A 23,409-nucleotide genomic window follows, 5' to 3' on the forward strand; every position below is an offset into this window, starting at 1 on the left:
ACAACACAGAGCATGTGAATATGTCGCAGCAAGGAGCGGCGGAGGAAACGGTCCCAAAACGGGCTTTTACTAGTTCGCCAGTCTGACAGAAATAAACCAGTGATTTGTAAAACTTGCAAGGAACCGGTAAAAACAAAGTCTGGTAACGCAACCAACTTGTTTCATCACGTAAGCCGCTCAGCCGCTCACACCTGCAGCAGCGCGAGCTGTGCAGCCTCGCACGACACTGATTAAAAAAATCAGTTATGGTTAAAAATGTTGGTTAAATAAGAATTAAATTGGGATTGAGTGTTTGTTTGTGATATATTAAAAGTAAATCATTTAGCAATATTATAAGAGCCAGGTTTTAAATCTTTTTGATAATTATCTATCGATCAATATGCATTTTTTTTTATCAATATGCTTTTTTCTATATCGTCCTGCCCTAATATAAAATCTATAAATAAATCTATAAATAAATTCTATAAATGTTTTTCCTATCTAAGTGAGTTTCCTCTGAGTGAGGACACGAAGAATTGAGAGAAGAAAGAGGGAAGATAAAACAATAGTAACAATATATGAAAAAAATACAGATATTTATTTTTTAAAAACGTTTTAACTTTGGAACAGAATGAAGGTGTAACATATTCAACAAATTAACAGTTACTAACGTGGTTTAAAACAAAGAAATAACTTCTATTAACGTCTTATACAAATAGACAACACCTACAAACATACAATTAAAAATAGTTGGAATGGAAATTATTTACTCATTATTTTATGTATTTTTCCAGGTGGTGAAAAAATTAAATGAAGCAGCATGTGAACATGACTAGAACTGATCTACATTAGGTCAGGTGTAGTCATGTTCACTTAAACATGCAGCCAGCTGGAGCAGCTCCCTGTCTTCAGCCGCTGGATGGCCCTCCTCCTCTGGATCAACCTCCTCATCCTCCACGTCTAGCTGGTCACCTGCTGCTATACAAATACTGTGGAGGATGCAGCAGGCGGCGATTACTTTTGGGGCAAACGTCAGGCAGACCTCCAACACCCTTAAGAAGATGGAACGCCACCGTGTCTTCAGACCACCAAAGACACGCTCAATGATGTTAATCAGCCTTGGCGTGGTGCCTGTTGTAGCGTGCCTCCACTAGACCTGTACCAAATATAAAATTAACTTGTAATTTAGGTAATATGCTGATATGTCTTTATCTTCTATCCAATGAATATAATCTATTTATCAATTGTGCCTCATTGCTGGCTCTATTTAAGGACAAGAAGGTAAGAGATCTTACTGGCAAACTGTTTCCCTATAGGATGCTCCACAGACCAGCCAGTAGAGGGTCACCAGCACCTCTATCTCCTGTGGCCATCCATGGACCTTCTGAATGGACAGCAGCTGAAGGAGGAGGATGATGGTGGCCCTGTTTAGCTAGAAGGCTGGTTTCAGGTCCCCTTCATTAAAAAATATTGGGAGGATTGGCACAGAGGTGTTTATCCTCACATATTCTGTTTCTGTTTCTTCCTGTAAATAAAAAATGCCAAATGTTACCAGAATTGTTTTTTCAATTCTCACCTTTTCACAGCATAAAACTATACCTGCTTAACATGCAGATTATTATAGTTATCAAGAAAGAAAAGGTAAAATGTATAGTGTTGTATAGTAAATGTAACAAATGGCTTCCCTTCTCTGGTGTTTCTACCATTTAACTGAAATAATTAACTGAACTAACTGCACATAATTTATAGATTAATCGCTGTAAAGGTGGGCAGACAGAAATAACTTTTCCTTAATGAACAATGCTGTGAAGGTTAGTAGGTACAACAAAGTAGCTTAACCCTACTCCCTTTACTGTTACTAATATATAAAAATTATGTTTTCATTTTAATTCTTTACAGATAGTCACAATTTCAACGTGATCACATGTTTAATACCATCCTCAATGTTGTTTTTTTAAAGATAAAAGTAGGAAATAGGCTGTCAATCTTAAAAAACCTACCAGTTGGCACAGACGCTCAATGTCGGACTTTTTATTAAAATTACGCACTAACTCTGTGAACAGGCCACGTAGGGAAGCTTAAAAGTATAATGTTCTCGCCTCAAAGGATCTGAAAACGTACTTTTTAAGAACAGCAGCAGCAGAAAAGGGAGTGTTTAACTTACCACTGTGAGCTCTGCGCTGTCTGGAATCAAGCTGCAGCCGCGGTGCATTCTGAGACGGTCAGTCTGAAGAACGCATGCGCGGCTCCTATCTTCGCACTCTGTGCTCCATTAACCAGCCTTGGAAACCGTGACGTCAGACCACTGTTGTGAATTCGTATTCTCAAAGAAAAAATCCGTATTCTCAAGCAGCCGCTGCTGTTTGTGTTCATAAAGAGTAAAGCACAAATTTAAACTTGAAATTTGTATTTATTAGTTATTGAAGTTGTAACTATTTAACCTGTATGTTGTATCTTTTGAATGCGATTTAAATTATGAGTTTACAAATGTTTGTTATGCACAACTTCTGACTAATATGGACACAACTATCCTTTTATGTACAAGTTTATATTGGAAGTGGCCTTTCCCATAAAACTTCAACAAATTATTATCTACTGTGGAGATAGGATGCAAACATTTTTATTGGCAGATGTAAGTTGTAGAGGTTTTAATAATGATACTGAGAAAAACCCATATAATAGTTGTGAAAACATTATCTCCAAAATGACTACCTCATTGATGGCCAGCTGCTCTCCTCCACCTCCCCCTGGATGTCCAAATCGATGTCCAGAAGAACGAAACTCTTCATACAAGAAGTCCTCCTCACTTCCCAATTCATCTCCATGCCCAGTCTTTTCAGATGCCCCATCAGGAACAACCAACGCTTATGTAGGGAAAACAGAGTGATGAGTGAGAAAAAACAGGGAAAGTAAAAAGTAGCAGTTATATTTTAGCAATCCAAAACAACATTGTATACCAGATTGCAGTAAATAGGAACAGCACTGTGATGTTCAGCCTGTTGCAGCAATGTATCAAAGAATCAGTATAAGTAGCATAGGGATGGGACAGCAAATAATTCAAGTCAATGCTGAAGTCCTTGTTTAAATAAGATTAAAAGTTTATTTATTAAGATTTAGATTTAATTAGTATCTCTTTTTGAAATGTAAAGGTGTCTCTCCAAGAATCCTTCGTTAACTTGAATATCCTAAAAGCCTGATAATTAAGTATTGAATCACATGAATATATTGCTTATAAGAAGAGTAAACCAGTTAAATCAGGGAATATTCAAATAAATTGAATAACTATAGAAAGCAACAGAGTTGAAAGATGTTTTTACAATGTGAACTATATTGCGGACACATGTATTTCAGGTGTTATTCATTTAATTTCTTTGACAGAATTCCATACTCTTCTCGACCTCCAGGGAAAGCGTGTGTGTGTGTGTGTGTGTGTGTGTGTGTGTGAGGTTGGGGGGGGGGGGCTAACGGTGTGGTCCAACACCATAAATACGCCCTTTTTCTGTTTTGTTACAACTGAAAAAGGACACATTTGTGTATTTCACGTGGCGCCCCGATTGCTTCAATATATTGAGAATGTTTGCCTTATACAAATATTAGGATGATCATGCATGTTTAAATTCGATCAGTGGTCAGTGCAGCACGTTCTCAACAAGTAAATGGCTCTCTGGTCATTTTCAAATGTCCTACAAAAATACCATTTGCTTTGGTTGTCGCAAATAACCAAAAGTCTGCCTGTTGGAAACACAAATCCACCTTCGTGTCCATCCCAAAAACAGATGGCTGCTTTATACTTGCAAAACCCATTTTTGTTGCAAGATAAACTCCAGAATGGATCAGAAACAGATCCCAAATGTCATAAAATTAGAATTTAATAACTTTATGCTCAAAAATATTATAAACTCTGGCAGGTGAAGATTTTAAAAAGAATTTCATTAAATCAAGAAGTAGGAAGGAAGAAATATAACCATGTATAAATTTGCATGATACAGACAGAAAGATGGATAAATTAGAGAAAGGTTAAGAGAGACACAAGATGGCTCGTAAAAAGCTGTATTCTGTGGTATTAATAAAACGCTAAGTGGATGAAAGACCCCCTCCTCCCCAGAGACAGAATTTCTAGGCGAAACGCTGTTGTTATTACTACCATTCACTCGTGGCACTCACAAAAGAATACAAAGGTATTTAAAAATATAGCAGCAAATGTTGTGCCTTAAAATATGGACATCTGTTTTACAGATTTGAGCAGTGTTGTATAACTATACGATTTAATCGTTGAACTATCTGGCTGCTTCCACAGAAAGCAGGCGTTTTATTTCTTATAATCCCAGAACAGTCTTTTAACGTGTTTGTGGCTACCTGCCTGATGAGCTAAAAATACCCCTGCTGCTGCACCTGATTGGAGCCATTACTGTCGCCTGCCTTGCCAATAGCTGTTTCCATAGAGCAAGTATATTTAGTGGAAATGAATGAGACCATGTAAAATTCACAACACACTGAATAAGGCACATAACATAGGCAGAAACCCGTGCCATCAGAAACCGAATTTGAATTACCTAGAATGAATCTCAGTTCATAAACATTTATGCCCATTAAACCACATTCTCAACAAGGAAACATGTTGAGAATACACCTTCATGAGTCCATCACTCAAAACAGTTGTCTGTCTTATTGTTGTGAAACACATTTTTGTTGCTAAATAGAATGCATTAATGGATCTTTTGAAGTAGATCCTTAATATAATGAAATAAACACTATTAAGTTATGTCCAAAATTAGTAATTACTCTGGCACATCTGGATTTGAAGAGATTTTAATTCAATCAAGAAGTAGGTAGGAAAAAAGCAGGCATCTTTCAAAATATAACAATAAAAGAAGTATTTATTGACATTGTATTCTTCTCAATAATGAATGGAAAATGTTTTACTGATGTTAAAGCCCTGAAAACAGTTTTCTAAGGACTAACCAGCTTTTGGCACATTTCTACCAGTAATTTTTCAATTTTCATGGATGAAATCCTCCTTGTCACAGCCATAATCTCCAGCTCGGTGTTTGTTCTTATGTCAGGTTTCCTATTTTGTTCTATACTGCCAGAACCTGTATTCTTTATCTACTCCACTCACTGAGTAGTTACTGCTCTCTATTTTTGTTTCTTCTTTTTATACTTTGCAGGATCTTTGTCAGAAAAAGAGGTTTGCACAATTGAGATCAACCTCACACTCATCTTGTGGACCTTTCTTTACAGCTCCATAGTAAAAAAAAAAAAAAAAAAAAAAAAAAAAAAAAATATATATATATATATATATATATATATATATATATATATATATAGAGAGAGAGAGAGAGAGAGAGAGAGAGAGAGAGATAGATAGAGAGATAGATATTCTTTTTTTTATTTATTTTTTTGAGGATGTACCTACTAGCTCTTGCACCACTGTGGCCCACCTGATAGATTTGTTCAACATCTTTATGTCTTTTACCGTAATCGTGAGTGTGCAGAAAGACTTCATGCAGACGAATCTCTGCAGTTTGCGACTGATACCTGTTAAGATATCAACGGGGTCAAGTGGAACGAACTGTTTATCCCAGAACTGCCTGCCACACTTGGATAATACCGGACAACAAAGAAATGACCCATCTGTCTGATTGCTTCCCGGAGTTGACACAGTTATCTACTGATGACGCAGTTTGGATGTGTACGGCCTTTTATGGGTGTTAACCTAAACTCCTTTATAATGTTTCTGTAATGACCAATCGGGGCTTCTTGCCGATCAAGAGCCCATCAGCGCTGATGTGTCTGTAACTGTTTCTCTGTCTTTAGTAGATAAAATATAACTAAAAAGCATACTTGTCTGTTTTATGCGTCCTACATTCAAGGTAATATTTAAGTGGGGGTCACCTGATGGGTAAAAAGAGCTGGGTCCACTTAGGGTGTTTTAACGCCGGCAGGGTCGGTAGCCTTTAACATACCTCAGCAGTGTCTCTGTACAGAAGAAATATTGTGCTGACACTGATTATGCAAGCCTGGTATCTCTGTTTAATTTTTAGCTTTCTAATTATTAGTAATGTGATGAGTAGTAATGTGATGACTATGTAGGTACAAATAATTATCGTCATTTATCATCAATCAATCAATCAATTTTATTAGTCAACTGCAATTTGCATTGCAATCGAAAATTCAGTTCCAGTACAACCGTCCATCACATACACTTAACAAACATTTTGGGGGAACGATTGACTGAGGCCTTGCGTTGCCAAGGAACGCAGCCAGTCGGCCGCTGCTAAAAAGCGCAGCCGTTAGGTGCGTTCCTCCAAACTGCCCCAGACCCCGCTTTACACGGGGTCCCCAGGCGCTGCCCTTGAATCTGTTGAAGAAAGATTAACACTGGGGGAGTGGAGGGAGATAAAAAAAGACAGGTGCTGCACAATTTGTGTTTCCACACAAAAGCATCCGACAAAAAACCTCATTTGCACGAAAAGCACAATCAGTGACGAGACACATATATGCAGAAAGGTAAACATTTGAGTGCTGGTCAGGTAAAAGTCATCTGTATTTGTGAGCATATGTGTGTCTGGGTGCATGTTGTGTGGAAATCTGTATGTCCATGAAGGCCGTCCCTCCGGCAGGCAAGTGTCCTTGATGGAAAGTCTATCACTATCCAGCTCCAGCTTGACTCCTCCACAGAGGCTGTATAGAGCAGTTAAATGATCAGGGGGATATGTTTATTAAGAGAAACAATGAGTTACAGTTCACAGCATACTAAAGTTTAAAGGTTTATTTCAAACAAGGTTCAAACAGTGGGACATGAAATGCAACTGTTTAACTGTCTGTTAAAACCAACAGAAATCCTTAAAAATAGGAAATTAATGGGGTTAGGATTGCTCTTTGCTTTAGGTGAAAGGTGTATTAAATTAGAAGTCCTTTGGTTTGATGCACGTCAAGCTGAAACTGATTCACAGAACCACTTCCTGTCTCCTCCCCTAGGCTACGCCTACTTCCTTAATATCAACCAATTATGACTTTGTGCACGCTTGGGGCATGCACACACTTCCCTTTTCTCAGCTGAGCTTTTCAAAAGACAAAAGATACATAGGAATGCTGATTAACATCACAACAATATTCTGAAAATCTACATAGTGGAGCTTTCTTTTACAAACGTAAGGGTTTTCTGTTTGGGGTTTTCAGAAAAATATGAAGTATTTTAAGGCTGGTTCAGCAAGAAGTTTCTAAAAAGTTTTAATACAATTCCTTGTTGAGACTTAAGTGTGTTAAATGTGATGGGATGAACCTTGACACAGTACCCATGAAACTAATAAAGTAATGTTGCAGAGAACTTTGAACTGAAAAGATTGCAAGAACTGAAATTTGGTTAAGAATTACAGAGAAAAATTGCTGCTGATATAGTTGAACTTTAATGATTAAAGTGTAGGAGTTTAAGCTGAGAGCAAAATAATTGTGAGCGGGAATATCTGGATGTGAAAGTATAGGGTGCCCCCAGTGACAAATCAAAATTAACTTCCATATACACATGTTAAATTAAACTCTTCCATATAATATAGTGAAAACCTTGCACAAACACTAGTGAAAAGCTGACATAAACTAGTGAAAACATTTACCTCTTATACAACCTTGTCAGGATTTGTCTTTGAATGAACCCAGACACAGCACGCACGCACAGAGCTAGTTCTTGAAGTGAGTTTATTGAACAGAATGGAGGGTTAATGACGAGAGGAACCAGAGTCTTTATGGACGGAGATGAAGGGTGCAGAAGCTGGCTGACAGGAGGAGTAATGGGTGACTGACCGGGAGGAAACAGCTCAGGACCAAGAAGTCTAAACGCCAGAAACTAGAGGGTGTTCTAACACGGCAGGGAACCGAGAACAGAAGGCGTCTAAACACGCCGGGGAACCGAGAACAAAGGGCGTCTAAACACGCCGGGGAACACTAAATCTAAACGCCAGGAAACCAAGACCTAAACATCAGGGAACTAGAGGGTGAGCTAGGCAGCAACAGGCCAAGCGCGCCAGAGGGCACAGACAGCGACTTAAGCACCGGAGGGCTCTGGCGGCGACCTGCGTGCGCTGGGCAGCGACAGGTCGGTGCACCAGAGGGCTCAGCCGGCGACATGGGAGCGCCGGAGGGCTCTGGCGGCGCCTAAACAAGGGAACAACAAGAACAAAGAGGGCTAGGGGAACAGAACAGAGACACTAGGGCAAGACAGAACAAAACAACTACGGAAGGGAACTAAACTAACCTAAACAGGGCAAAAACATACAAAGAAAACAGGAGAAGGGTGTAGGGACTTTAGAAAGCGTAGGGACCTTAGAGAGCGCAGGGACCTTAGAGAGCGCTGGACTCCATCCAACGCAGGAACCCATACAGCGCAGGAACCCAGACACATAAATACTAAGGGGGGAAAAAATAAAGACAAACAAAACTAAATTAAAAAAACAAATACAGAACAAGACTAGAACTACAGGGCTAGGACAGAAACTACAGGGGCTAGACTGGGACTACAGGTGCTAGACGAAACTACAGGGCTACGAAACTAGAACAGGAACTACAGGGTCTAAAAAACTGAAAAATCAAAACAGGAAGTCTAAGGTAAAAACTGGTACTCAAAAACAAAAACTCAGAAAACTAATCTAAAAAATAGAACCAAACTGGATAAACAAAAGCTAAATAAAACTCAAATACTCAAAAGCAACATAAATCCCAAAAAAATCCTAAGTAAACCAAAAACTAAGGTTGAGCCTAAACAAAAGAACAGAAGGTGGAAATAATTATTCTAAAACAGTAAAAATATACAAAAAGACTAGAAACTAAAGCAGAACTAGAACACAACAAACCAAACCTAAGAACTCTAAGAAATCAAAGAAAACACTGAAGAACTAAGGAACGTTAGGTAACTCAAAACACAACACCAAAAAATAACTCTAAACAAAAACCAGAAGGCGCTGGGCAGCAAAGTCTGAATATGCTGGGCAGCAGCAAAAGTTAACTCTGGGCAGCGACGACGAGGAGCGCCGTCTTTTAATTGCTGCGCAGCGTGGGAGGCGGACCTCGCGAAAGGCGATCCAGGAATCAGAGTCAGAGGCGGGGCGTCGCGGATGCGACCTCGGCAGACAAACCGGAAGCGTGACGTCGCAACTCCGCGACCATGGCGAGACGAAACAGAGGCAAGGAGTCGCCGTACGGCGACCCAGGCTAGATGAACCGGAGGCGAGGCAGATCCTACCAGCTTCTACACCAGGCTCTGTGCGTGCTCGGGTTCATCCCTTGGCCGGTCCATAATGTTAGGATATTTTTCTGGGATGAACCCGGACACAGCACGCACACACAGAGTCAGTTCTTATGAGTGAGTTTTATTGAATTGTGTGGAAGATGGATGATGAGACCAGAGTCTTTCAACAGACGGAGGTGTAGGGTGTAGAAGCTGGCCGGCAGGAGGCGTGTGGAGAGACTGACCGGGAGGAACTCTGGAGCCGAACACTGGAGAGCAGAACATCTGAGCCGAGCACTGGAGAGCAGAACATCTGAGCCGAGCACTGGAGAGCTGAGCATCCGAGCCGAGCACTGGAGAGCAAAACATCTGAGCCGAGCACTGGAGAGCTGAGCATCCGAGCCGAGCACTGGAGAGCAGAACGTCTGAACCGTGCAGTGGAGAGCTGAACATCAGAGCCGTGTACAGGAGAGCAGAACATCTGAACCGTGCAGTGGAGAGCTGAACATCAGAGCCGTGTACAGGAGAGCAGAACATCTGAGCCGTGCAGTGGAGAGCTGAACATCAGAGCCGTGCACCGGAGAGCTGAACGTCTGAGCCGTGTTCTGGAGAAAACAAACTGACGGAAAGTCTATGGGCTGACTGTAACAAAAACCAGGTTGAAAGGAGTCTTCAGGCTGACGGTAACAAAACGGAGCTGACAAGAATACTGGCAGAGAAATGAGCGGGAGTGAACGCTATGGACCGGCGACGGGAACAGAAAGAGGTGAGTCTTATAAAGAGGTGAACACAGGTGATGGCAGATCAGGGTTAATTGCTGCCTGACAGGTGACGGGGAGTTAAGGCTAATTAGTGTATGGAGCAGAGCGAGGGAGGGCTGAGTGAATTGCACACTAAAGGCAGACGAAACCTAAACCATGACAGTTGCATTATGTTGATCGCTATGGCTTTATGATTAAGAATGGAAACTGTCTGCTACGGACACACACACCAAGATCTACAGTTCTTGCAATCTTTTAGCTTTGATATAAAGAGAACCAGGATCACAGATCTTAAATTAGTTGTTAATGAAAAATTTCAGATTCAATACGGGGTCTTCTTGCTCAGATTGGCCCAGAGCGGGGTTCCCCTGACTGGGTTTTACCATTTCTTAGACCAGTTGGCGTTTTCTGGGGAGGCCCAGCCTGCCCTGTGATGCCCCCTACTGGTACTCTTGGACTTGTGAGGTTTGAAAGTGATGGATGTTTATCCGTGGGAATGGAGAGTGGAGGACCAAGTAGGAGGTTTTTCGGGGTGGGGGAAGAGTAGATAGATTTGATCTTGGTGACTGAACAGTCTTAGCTTACCTAGTCTAATGTAAAATTAAAATAATGTGCACTTAGGAACCTAAAACGGGCCTAGCTCAATTAGTTGAACCCTAAATTGTAGATAAGATGCTGGGACTGTGGTCTCGAGTGATAAATGCTGAATTATGAATTATTCATGCTGATTGGTGTTAAAAAGTTTCCATTGATGCTTGTCCGGCCCATTTCTTTGAACTGTTTTTTTATGATGTGCCTTTTGGGCACACCAGCAGAGATTATGTGGAGATCGACGGACTCTGGAAGCCGGAAGCTGAAGTGCTTGGATTGGACGGAATGACTGACTGTTCTTGGAGAGGGACAGCCTGGGAGCTGTCGTTCCACTGGTCCAGGTCTGGTTGATCATCTTTGGTGATGTGCCATTTTGGCACATCATCAGGGGGTCTGTTAAGATATCATCTGGGCCAAGTGGAATGAACCGCTTAACCCAGAACTTCATGCCACACTTATGGCACCGGACACAAGGATATGGCTCAAATCTACCAGATAACACCCCGGAGGTGACACAGTTTCTCTACTGATGTCACAGTTTGGATGTGTACGGCCCCTGCATGGGTGTGAACCTAAACTCCTTTATAATGTTTTTCTGATGAGCAATGGGGTTTCTTGCCGATCAAGAGCCCACCAGCACTGATGTGTCTGTCCGACAGGGTGCGGTGGCTTTTAACAAACATCTTATTAGGAAAGAGGATGTTAATTTAGCTAATCTGGTCCAACATGTCGTTGGCTTTATATGAAATGTCATGGTTTATTGTGAGTTCTCGGAAGACATGCTAGTGCTCACAGTATGTGTTAATAATAACTCTTTGCTTGTAAAACTTTTGACTTAATATTTGTCAAACTGTTATAACTAATTGTGTGTGGGCTTACGTCTATTACATATGGCAGCAAATTTGATTTACAATGACTCTGTTTTGTGTCTGAGATAAAGTTAACAATTAATTCCTGAGAGTTTTAATTAAATTATGTCCACTGATTCATGAGATATTTTGATATGAACATGATGGAACATGTGTCCCACTGCTGTTCTCCTTCTCATGAGAAGAGAACAGAGAAAATCCATTCTGACTTTGATAAAATCACTGATCTCTGTCTTGGGGATTATTGAAAGCAATGAAAGCTTTTTTTCCAACATAAAACTACAAAAACACAGCTTGTTACTTTTAGTGTGTGATGGGGTTGGTGTATCCATGACCTGCAGTCCAACAATAAATTCACCTGAAGCTTGATTTTATTCTATTAAACATTGAGTCTCTGCTGGTCAAAGCCAACAATAAATAACAAAAAACTTTCCAATAATCTGTTAGTGAGTTATTTTACCTTCTATAAAAAGAACACAAAATATACATAATAATTTCAGAGCATAAAATAATCTAAACCCCTAAAGAGGTACTTTATTTTATTGTGGTTCCCTGTAACTGCAAGGTGTCCCATGAACACCATATAGAGATTTATCTTAATTATTGCATTTACTCCCAGGTCCAGTGTGATGTTTGTGACCGGTGGTACCATGCAACCTGTGTGTCAAATCCGGACCCCAGCAAAGCCTACATCTGTGCAGTATACTGAAACAAAGTTTTTGTTGGATTCCCTGCCTTATGTTCATTTATTTGCATGTTTATTTATTTTTTGGTTAATATATATTATATTTTATGTTCATGGTACAAAAAGGAAAGTCAAGCCTCTGTAAGAGTAAAACAATTGACCATTAATTACTGATAATGTGATAATGAGCAATTACTATCCGTATTCCAGCCTATTTTATACTTTGTAAAAGTAGATTTTCAGCTACTTTGACAATTTAAACTTTCCATGTGACTCTGAACTATGTTCAGTATACAGTTTAACATTTTTAGGAAGTTCTAGAATTCTGGAAAATCCCTAACTTTTTATTTCTTGATAGCTTGTAGAAACAACTTTCAGAAAAAGTTCTGCAATCACTAGTCAGATGCTACTTTTGGCTTATTATACTGTAGGAAACCAAGTCACCAGGAACAGTTTGAGTTCAATATGCAATCCTTTACTACAAGTTGCAGCACTGTCAGAAAAACAATAGAATAACATCATATTCTGTAATGGCCTATATTTTAATAATAATCACAATGCCAGTGCTCATGTTACTTTTTATTCATTACAGGAAGTAAAGAGTCACCAGAAACACTATATTATTATACTATAGGTTACTATTTGGTCACAATAGTGTCATGTTGTCATGTTATCTGACATTTATATTTCAAATGACTTAATTATGCCAGTGAAACACATAATAAAACTGTCAACATAAAACAAAAAATTCTTATCCTAATATGATTATAATAATGTTCATGTGCACTATTTCTGCTGTTCTCTTATCATTTTTTACGACTGGGGTTGCTCGGGTTGTTCTTTGTGTGTGTGTGTGTGTGTGTGTGTGTGTGTGTGTGTGTGTGTGTGTGTGTGTGTGTGTGTGTGTGTGTGTGTGTGTGTGTGTGTGTGTGTGTCTTTCTCAAGGACCTGGATGTGTAGCACAAAAAAAATAATTTTGAAAGTGAAATTGAATTCCAGAATTGAAATTTGACTATCTGAATTTTTAATACAATAGTTTCAGAAATACAAATAGTTTCAAAGCAAGCTTATTCAGTTTCAAACAATTAAATACATTTCCAACTAAATTACATTCACTTTCAAATCAATACATTGCATATCAAATTTTGCATATACAGATTTATTATGGGCAATTCAAATTCAGTTTCTAATGGCACACATTTTGGAAGAACCACAAATGGAAGTGAGAGACTTGACTTCAGTTCCATCTCACCAAAAATTGACATTTATTAGCTGGCTTGTTAAAATGCTAGTGCATAGATAAATACAGGAGCACTTGATTAATTACACCACATAATGTAACTACACCATCACAGACATCACCAGGGGTGTGGATGTCACAGGAATTGGCCTGATGAGGGCAGTGTAACACCCTGACTGATAAGTGATATTTTTCAGAGAGGGGGAGCTCCTTGCATGTGCAGAGGGTTTCTCCAGTCTAAAAACACAGATCACAGGTTAAAAGTGAAAGGCAATGCTGCTCCCGGCTAACCCAGGGCTTTAGGAGCATTCATCCACATAATCCTAAGAGGCTCACACTGCAGAGTGGCGAAGTACAAGGCAGATGAAATGCTAAATATGCAACATAAATGTTATTTTCTCCTCTATATTATAGGGGAAAAAACTGGCTCTATCACAGCAGGTTTAAATTATGTTTAACTGTGAATGTTCACCTCTGGACCAATTGACACCTGGATTAAGGAGAAATATGGGATCAAAATATTTTTTTTATTTTCAGGTAGAATTTGAAAGATTGTAGGTGGTTGAGGCCTATCTAAGCAGTCAACAGGTAACAAACAGATACACATTAGACACCAACTGACCTAACAGGCACATTTTTGATTGTAGGTGCATCCAAATGAAAGAAAAGCATGCACAAGAAGAACACCCAGAATGGAAACAGAGACACCTGGAAGAGCTTTGCTGTGGGGTGTTTCAAGCTGACCATTATGCCAGCGTGCAGCCCATCAACGACTGGCCTAGATACTAAACCCTGGAGACATGATACAAATATTGTAAAAACAGCAAATAATGAGAGTAACAACGTTGGTTACTGCTGTCAGTTATAAAAGATATAAATCCAAAGTCAGTTTAACATTTACATTGCAGCGAAAAAGTATTTACCTCTTGCACATTTATGTTCTTGTTGTTTTTGTCATACATTAATATTTAAGATAATCTGACATATTTTAATATCAGACAAGGATAACCTGAGTGGATAAAAAAGCAATTTTTGAAGAATCAAGAATGTTTGTTGTCATTATGTAACCTTAGTGAAATTTTGGTGAGACGCCAGCTCAGAATTCATACAGAGCACACAGACACAAGTCCAGACATACTGTTTAAATAGTTAAATACACCAATAACATCTCCAGAGAAGCTAAAAAAAAGTGTGCAAATAGCCCTTAGCATAAAAGCACAAAACATAGCAGTCATTTTACAGATGATGTGAACTATTGTGCAGTTGCATTAGTGCATTAGACAAACACTCCTAACCTGGACAGCCATATTGATAGTGTGTAGTACTCTCCGCTCTGCTCATTATCAATCTGGGACTGTTCCATTTGAATCCGTTCGGGGAAAGAGAGACATTCAGCAGAATTTTACGAGCTGATTGGGCGAAGCAACACCTAGTGCAGCTACCAAAGATTGGTTTTAGCCAATCACAGTACCAAATGAAAATTTAAGCTGCAGGCATAATGAGAAACCACAACAAGGTAAGATAGTCAAAGAACTGCTTGTTGTTCTTCTTTCAAAGAAGTAATTGTGGATTCTGACGAAACAGATGTGATATCACCAGCTACGAGTGCGTCCTCCTGCACTGTCATGTTTATTCTGTTTCGGCTGTGGGCCCGGAAGCTATTGCTTTTGTCACAGTCTCCTCCATCTGTAACGGGATTGTCCCAAATCATTTTTAGTTTGGTCGCAAATGGTTGAAGTGGGAGCAGTACAAGATGGACTCTCATGTGTTTGTGGACACACAGATACAGCGACTATTCTTCTTACAGGCAAGGTTAAAGCACTCCCTAAGAGGTTGAAAAGTGTGCAAATAATCATTCAGAAAACTGTAAATCTTCAAGTTAAAGAATCATGCCATTTGCATTTAAATGAATATTTCAGTTACTAAAGGGAAAAAGGTTTTTCAAATAAACCAGATCTGGAAAAAGTAGTTTCCATTATTTTGTAAACCTGACCACCCTGAACCAAGCGCATTTCGTTGGTTTCATTGGTTCAGTTTCACTATTCAGAACTAGGCCTGATTACTACCTCACCTGTGTTATCCAGAAATCACTGAAGTAGAACCTGCTTGAAAGAGGCAGGCTGAAATTCTGCCCAGGAGCCTGGTTTGGAGAGGCCTTTCATCCAATGGATGCAAGCAGAACCATAATTTTGACATACTTTATTTGTAGTATTAAAACACTTTTTTCAACAATTCAGTGTGTATGTATTTAATGATATCATTTTAAAGTATTTTCAGTTTATAACTAAAAAGCAACTTATCATGAAGTTAACATTAGGGACCAAAAACCAAAACTATATCCTGACTTGCACTATCCTGTCCCTCTAAATGAACTCCCTCACCACAACTGACATTGGCCTCCTTAGCTACTAATAATAACATCAACAATGATAAACTTTATACCGTATTTTTCGGACTATAAGTTGCACTTTTTTTTTTTCATAGTTTGGCCGATCCTGCGACTTATATTTCAGGTGTGACTTAAATATCAAATTTAAATGGTAATTCCTCTTGACCAGCATAAACAAAGGAGTAAACATTACCGTCTATAGCCACAAGAGGGCTCACTAAATTATCCTGCTCCTGTACCACTTAAAATAGCGTGACCAGACGTCTCCGATTTCCGGGCACTGTCCCCGATTTTGATGACCTGTCCCCAGCAAAGGTTGTCCCCGGAAATGTCCCTAATTTTAGTGTATCATGATGGAATAAAAAGGTTTAGCGCAACGAGTGAATTTACACAGTCCTGCCACGTCCCCACATAGCAGAAGAGCTGAGCCAAATGCACCTTCCCCGCCCCGTCGGCGTTGCATATCATGCCAAACAAACCAACCCCCAGACAGAGATTCTCAACAAAATCAGAAATCCCCAGTTTTTATCAGAGAAATCTGGTCACCTTAACTTAAAGATTAATTGAAACATTGACCTATAGACAACAAAGATTGAACATGTTTGTATGTTGTTTCGCTGTTTCAGTCTGCATTCATGTAGGGGAGCATTGCGTGGTGCAGCTTGAAGGACCCAGACTGCAACAGAACCCTGTTATTGTGCTGTCCGGGAAGCTAATAACAGCCAGCGCTAGCTTACAGGTCTGTTGTCTGGGCAAGTTACAACTTAGCTGATGCACATGAGCTTTATTTTGCTCTGAAACATCCGTGTCGTATTGTTAGCTTAGCACATAGCACCGTTGTGCTAATGGTCTCATTTCAGCGTATGTTTGACAATTTTATGTTTATGTTAAATGTTGCTAATTTACCTCATCCATCTCCCGGGTATGTTCCATGTTATTAAGCCAATTGTGGATGCAGCTGTGTAATTTAATAAATTGGTTTACCAGATTAAATGTCAGTTTTTAGTCTTGGGTTGTGTGAAATAAATTTCTAAATAAACGCGTATAGTCCGGTGCGACTTATAGTCCGAAAAATACAGTAGTATTCATAGTGTTAGAACACTAATAAACTTTAAAAAACAACATAAGCAAAGTGCTACACACACAAACACAGTAGTGAATCATTCAACTTATTTGTGTTTTTCTGGTAAAAATTGTTAATATAGAAACACAACAGGAAAATAGGATGTATATTTATTAAAATATTATCATTTGAACACAGACTATTTATACAGTATAGTGGCGGCAACCCTTCACCAGTTGTTCATCACAGGACCCCAACATACAACAAAAATGGCTAAACAGGGTGGAGTTGAATGCTTTGCAACCTGAGGGGGCGTTGTGCCTCCTTTAGATTTAAAGAGACAGCCCCAAATTCCTCCACAGTGGTATAAGAGCCATTGCCAGATATCACCAACACTAGATGGCAGCTGTTGTTGCCGTGGGTGAAACAACCACGATTAGGGAGCAACATATTTTTCACATAGGTTCTAGTTGGTCTGGATAGCATTTTTCCATGAAAGAAATTAAATCATTTTTAAAAAAACTGTTGTTTTTTTGCTTTGTTTTTTGCAGAACCAAGATTTTTTATTATCATCATGAGTTACCATGATAAAATTTTGATGAGACACCAGCTCAGGGTGCACTTAGATCACACATAGCACACAGCCACAACAGCAGATAATGTTTTCTTTTCTTTTCTTTTTTCTTTTAGTTATTGCACCAACAACACTACCTGAGAAGTTTAAAGCATCCAAATCTTTAGCTTTCAATTAAATTTAAATTTTAAAAAAGACAGTAGTCCCTTTACAGACGGTGTAGATTACTATGCTGTTGCATTTAAATACAGTTTTTTTGCATTTACTCAGGTAATTGTTTTCAGAAATATTTAAGTGGGACTAGAAAGAAAAAAAGCAGAAGAAACCTTTTTACAACCCTGCACATTTGTGTCTTAACTGTTGAATTTGTAAATTGTGCTATAAAGCAGGTTAAGGCACACATCATCATCTACAGTACTCTTGGCCAAGATTTTGCAGCAGATCCAAATCGTTTAGAGGCTTATTTCCAATACATAGTAGGTGCATTATATTATAATATCAATAGCGATAAGAGGATATTATAATATCAATAACGATAAGAGAAATTATTTCATTATTTCCTCAAGTCTTTTTATTAAATACATGACAAATGATTTGTCATGTAAGTCAAAGACACACACAAAAAGACGTGAATTTCAAGACCTTTTTAAATCTGAGGAGCTGAAAGAGGAAAATAATTTTATCAAGATCAACTTTTTGACATGCAGTCTATTTGCTGTTGGTCATGTAGATTGTATGCAATACTAAACTTTAGAAAGTTTACTGCCCTGTTAACTTTTTCCATCTCATTTGAAGGGTTATCCAGTCCTTTAGAAATGTACGTGCTAAGACTGAGATGCTGACTGAACAAAACTGATTTAAAGGGACTTTGTGCACCACAAAAATCCTGAAGCTGACTAAACCATGATCATCGGTTGGGGACTGTAGCTACAGATCTCTGAATGTAGGTTAGCCATGTTAGTGAATCAGACTTGGCATCATAGAGAGCACTCCGTAGTGACTGATGTGTGTGTTTGGCCAAGTCAAGCGTAATGGTTGCATTTTCATTAGTGTCACGTCTGCAAGCAATGACTGAGTGCTATGTACAAATCAGCTTGCCTGGCAGGATGGGAGGAGAGCCTCGTGTGTGTGTGTGTGTGTGTGTGTGTGTGTGTGTGTGTGTGTGTGTGTGTGTGTGTGTGTGTGTGTGTGTGTGTGTGTGTGTGTGTGTGTGTGTGTGTGTGTGTGTGTGTAAAAACTTTGATGTAAAGTGAGGACATTTCTTTGGTCCTCACTTTTTGGTTAGGGGTTAGGTTTTGGACTAAGGAGTCCATTAGGTTTAGATTAAGGTTAGGCCATAGAAAGGGTTGAAAATGAATGGGAGTCAAGGCAAGTATTCAAAACAACCATATGTGTGTATGTGTCTCTATTCTTTGCAATAAAATCCAGTGAAATCCAGTGTGTTTCCTATTGTCAAATGCATTTATATAGCACACTTAATAAAGCCAGTGCTGTCAAAAATGCTGTACACAACAATACAAATATATAAAATAATAAATACACAACATAAAATAAGAATAACCAAAAATATGAAATGGTATAACACTGAAAAATAATAAAAATATTAAAACATATTAGAAGAATCTGCTCAGCTGGGTGAGTTTTTAAAGGGGGAGTGTCTAACTAATTTGGCTTTTTATTAGCAAAAATTAAGTATTGCTTTTATAAATACATATTCTGCCAAAGTCTAATAACATTACATATAGAATGAAAAAGTTCTTATAGCTTAGAAAGAGTAGTTTATAAATACATAGGCGGCAGTGGACCCACTGGGAGGCGCCATGTTGTGTTGTCATTTGAACAGTAGCTGAAAGGGGACAAACTTGTCAGCATTACGCGTTTTCCTATCTATGTTTTATATGAGGATGTGCTGTCAGTGAAGGAGGAGTATAAAACAAGCAAAGATGACTGTAGATTATTCTATTTGCTGTTTTCTGTTGAAATGGAGGACCATCCATAGTCTTTGCCCAGCGAGAGGGAAGAGAAAGTAACCAAGATTTAAATTATTACCAAGTGGAGTGAAGACAATTCATGAGGGAGCAGGGATTGAAAACGGAAGCGGAGGTTGCAGGCTTTCTGCTGAACAGCAGGTAAGTTTATTCAATATGACAGTGGAGTTTATTTTTGCCATTATGTTAGAAACAGGGCAGTGCAGTCCAGCAACTACTCTTTCTGAAAATGTCCAGAGAAATGTAAAGTTTGTCCACCTCTTCTCTACCTGTCTACAGTATCGCCTGAGTGCATGAGGGGTGTCATTTAACCATGGCTCAGATGCAGACTTAGTCCTCCTGATATTCAAAGAAGCAAGAACGTCTAAAATGGAGAGTCATGTGGATTTAAACATGCCTGTAGCTTCCTCAACAGAACTGGAAGAAGAGACCAGTGAAAGCGCGAAGGAAATAAGGGCATCGTAGAACTCCTCTGCGTTGAAGAGTTAATTATGCTTTACGTAGACGTCAAGGCGCACGTTTTAAATGGAGCTTGAATTGGAGCTTTAATGTAAACAAAACAGGCAGATGATCCAATATCAGCATACAACAGAGATCGTCAATACAAAGATCCAAGCCATAAGACAGAACCAGGTCAAGTGTGTGCCCCTTTTTATGTATGGGGCCAGTGACCCACTGTTTAAGATTAAAATAATCAATGCAATTTAAAAATTCCCTAATCAGAGGCTTTGAGTCACAGCAAACATCTATATTATAATCACCGAATATTAGGAAATGGTCATATTTTAGAGCCGTTCCTGCCACAAAATCGGAAGAATCCATGATAAAGTCGTAATTAAACTTTAGAGGTCTATAACCAAGAGCACACGGGACAGGCACATTGCTCTGTAGTTGATTCAACTGAAGTTCAAAACTCGAGAGGGTATTTGTTGGCAGTGGCATGCCATGGCGAGCCAGTCAGGGCCTTCAGTAGACATCAGTCAACTATACCTAATCAATTCAATACGCACGTGCAAGAGAATGCACTGACCATGCAGCACTCCAACCCACAGGCACTAAACAATATGCAAATAAATAAAAAATATGGCAATTAAAGCAACAATGCAGCCCAATGCGTACATCAATCAACATATACGAACTAGGTGATGGTAGGATGCCAGATAAGGAAATGTTGTGCCTTATCCCGCTGTGTGGTAGCAGGTGACTGATCACCTGCACCCCTTTTTGTATGTTGTAAACATCTGACCCCTCCTCATACTTCTTTGAAATCCGATATTAAAGGCAGAAAGACAGAGGTGGGCCGGCGGAGCTTAGCCCAGACGTTCAGGGAGTGCTATTCTCTGTCTGGTTCCACAGTTTTTTCATACTGTGAAAGGTCCATTCTCTTCAGAAAAGCCAAGAACACTGCTGATACTTCTGCCATGAAAGTTCCACATGCTGTACATGATTTTGAGCTCGACTTTCATTTGACCCAGATCAAAATGAAAATCATAGCTGTCTGTCAAACATCGGTGCTCTGCCTCGGGAAAGGTCTGGTTAAATGAGTTAAAGCGCTCCGCTTCCAAAAGTCCAGCAAACCTCATTTTACAGTGATCCTTAAATCTGTTCCTGATTTGTGTATGAATGTTGTCAATCACCGCAGCGTGAAGCTCTTTGTAGTGTGCCTATGCTCACTACAAAGGCTGCCCTGTTCATTACTAATTACATTACCAAACAAATAAACATATTGCATTTTCCACATATGGGTACCAAATTAATGAAGAGATTCATATGAGGTTGCATTAAAATAATACATTTGAGCCACAGTCGTGAACTATATGTAATCACACACATACATATTTACCCAGGACACATATTGTATAATGGTATTGTGATTTCTTGACAGCTCAGCAATGTTTGGAAGCTCTTTGGTAAGGATAGTAAAGTCTCAGATCACACAAAGAAAAATCCATCAGGGCAAACACCAACACTATGTGAACACTGATCTTCCATGCATGAACATAACAAGCTCTAGCACTACTGTAAAAGTTGGCTGACTTAGCCCCACTGGATGTTCAACCAAAATAAACTTATTTTAGAGGGTGTCTCACCTGATAGCCAGAGGGCCTTAGTCTACACATAAGGAGCAGAGTTTATATAAAAAGTGATTATAATGATAACCAGGTTCTGTTCAATAAATGACTCATCAAAACCCTATTTGCTGTGTGCTAACCTAAGCTCAGTCGTGTCGTCATGAGCTTTAATGCCACACACAGCAGGCTGATTTATACACTCGTTGATCTTTTTTACATTTAAGAGCCTTTTATATTGACTGTTTATTAAATAGTAAATAAATAAAGACTCTGGTGAGCTGCCATGTGGTCACTGATACAATATGTTTATCACCCTTCTAATTTCTAAAGAGTGGCTAATGTTTCACACCTCCCACTTGTGTTTCAGCCGTTCTATCTGTGATTTTCTCCTCGCCATCTCTCTACCATGTGTTTTGTTTCTACCATCAAAATATTTTGCTGACGTCCTATTGCAGATTAAAGGAAATAAGCAGATGCTCATATGAAACAAATTTAATTTAAAACATCAAGTATTCTCATGCTTTATTGTAATTTACAGTGGTGTCTCCGGCATAATAAGTTAGATGGGGCTCAAAAACTATTAACAGCAACAATTTTTTTTGTGATGCATACAACCTGACTTTGATCAATGTTAAATTAAACAGATAAATTAGTATAAACCAACACACTAGAAAACCAATTTTAAAAAAACTAAATGTAATTTAATTTTTATATATAAAATTATAAATAAAGGCTCACTCATATTGTTAATTTGTTTAACAGAAAAGATTCACATCAATCCCTCAATAATCTAACAAGGACAACAAACACTAGATTAATATTTGCTTTTAGTTTACATTTTCCTATGTTTTATTTTGTTTACATTTTTTATTCCAATTGTTTTTTTTACTTGCTTTTATTCAGTTTTTATTTTCCAATGTTTTAATCATGTAAAGCAGTTTGCACTGTCTTTGTACTGAAATGTGCTACACAAATAAATTTGGCCTTGCCTTTAAGGATGAACACTATCCAGCAGAATGTAAACGTAACGTGTTCATTATTTAAACAAACGTTGGTGGGCCGGCACCAATATCAAGACGCCTCAAGAGGATTAGGCCTACTGAGCTTGTCAGTATAAGATAAGATATACTTTATTGATCTCACAGTGGAGAAATATACATGCCACATCAGCTCAATAATCAAAAAAAGGTGCCAAAAGGAGGAAAAGGTGCATGAGGTATATACAGTGCGTCCACATATATACAGTGGATAGGGGAGAAAAAAAGAAATAAAGCAGAGACGTTGTACATTAAAGTTGTACCAGATAAAGAACAACAGTGACATAGTCAGATAACTATAACAGATGAAGTCTCTTATTTAGCAGGATTATTGCACAGGTTATTGCACAGGGTATTAAATAGTAATTGCACATTAGTTATTGCACAAGTTATTGCAGTTATATACATTGTATAATCTGGTAGCAGCAGGAATGAATGACCTGCGGTAGCGCTCCTTTTTACAGACAGGATGTCTAAGTCTGTCACTAAAGGAGCTGCTCAGCTGCTCTACAGTCTGGTGCAGGGGGTGGAAGGTGTTGTCCATGATGGATGTGAACTTGGACAACACCCTCCTCTCAGCTACTTCCTCCACTGAGTCCAGAGGGCAGCCCAGGACAGAAGTGGCCTTCCTCACCAGCTTATTCAGCCTCTTTCTGTCCCGCTCTGTGCTGCCAGGAGCCCAGCAGACGACAGCGTAGAGGAGGGCTGAGGCCACCACAGAGTCATAGAAGGTCTTAAGCAGAGGTCTGCTCACTCCAAAGGACCTCAGCCTCCTCAGGAGGTGGAGCCGGCTCTGGCCCTTCTTATACAGAGCGTCTGTGTTATGAGTCCAGTCCAGCTTATTGTTGATGTGAACACCCAGGTATTTGAAACTCTCCACAGTTTCTATGTCCTGCCCCTGGATGTTCACAGGTGAGTGAGGTGGGTGTCTTCTCCTAAAG

General features: G+C 39.2%; 1 protein-coding gene across 11 annotated transcripts in view; it reads right to left on the reverse strand.

Annotated features, from left to right (window-relative positions):
- Positions 1-23,409, reverse strand: part of arhgef4 (Rho guanine nucleotide exchange factor (GEF) 4) — a 155,513-nt gene that overhangs the window by 94,187 nt on the left and 37,917 nt on the right. For all 11 annotated transcript variants that reach the window (XM_036125239.1, XM_036125235.1, XM_036125233.1 and 8 more), the window contains one exon: positions 2,692-2,843. In XM_036125239.1, coding sequence (XP_035981132.1) covers positions 2,692-2,843 — 152 coding nt within the window. The remainder of the gene's footprint in view (positions 1-2,691; positions 2,844-23,409) is intronic.

This window comes from Fundulus heteroclitus, chromosome 21, assembly GCF_011125445.2.
Source record: "Fundulus heteroclitus isolate FHET01 chromosome 21, MU-UCD_Fhet_4.1, whole genome shotgun sequence".
NCBI lineage: Eukaryota > Metazoa > Chordata > Actinopteri > Cyprinodontiformes > Fundulidae > Fundulus > Fundulus heteroclitus.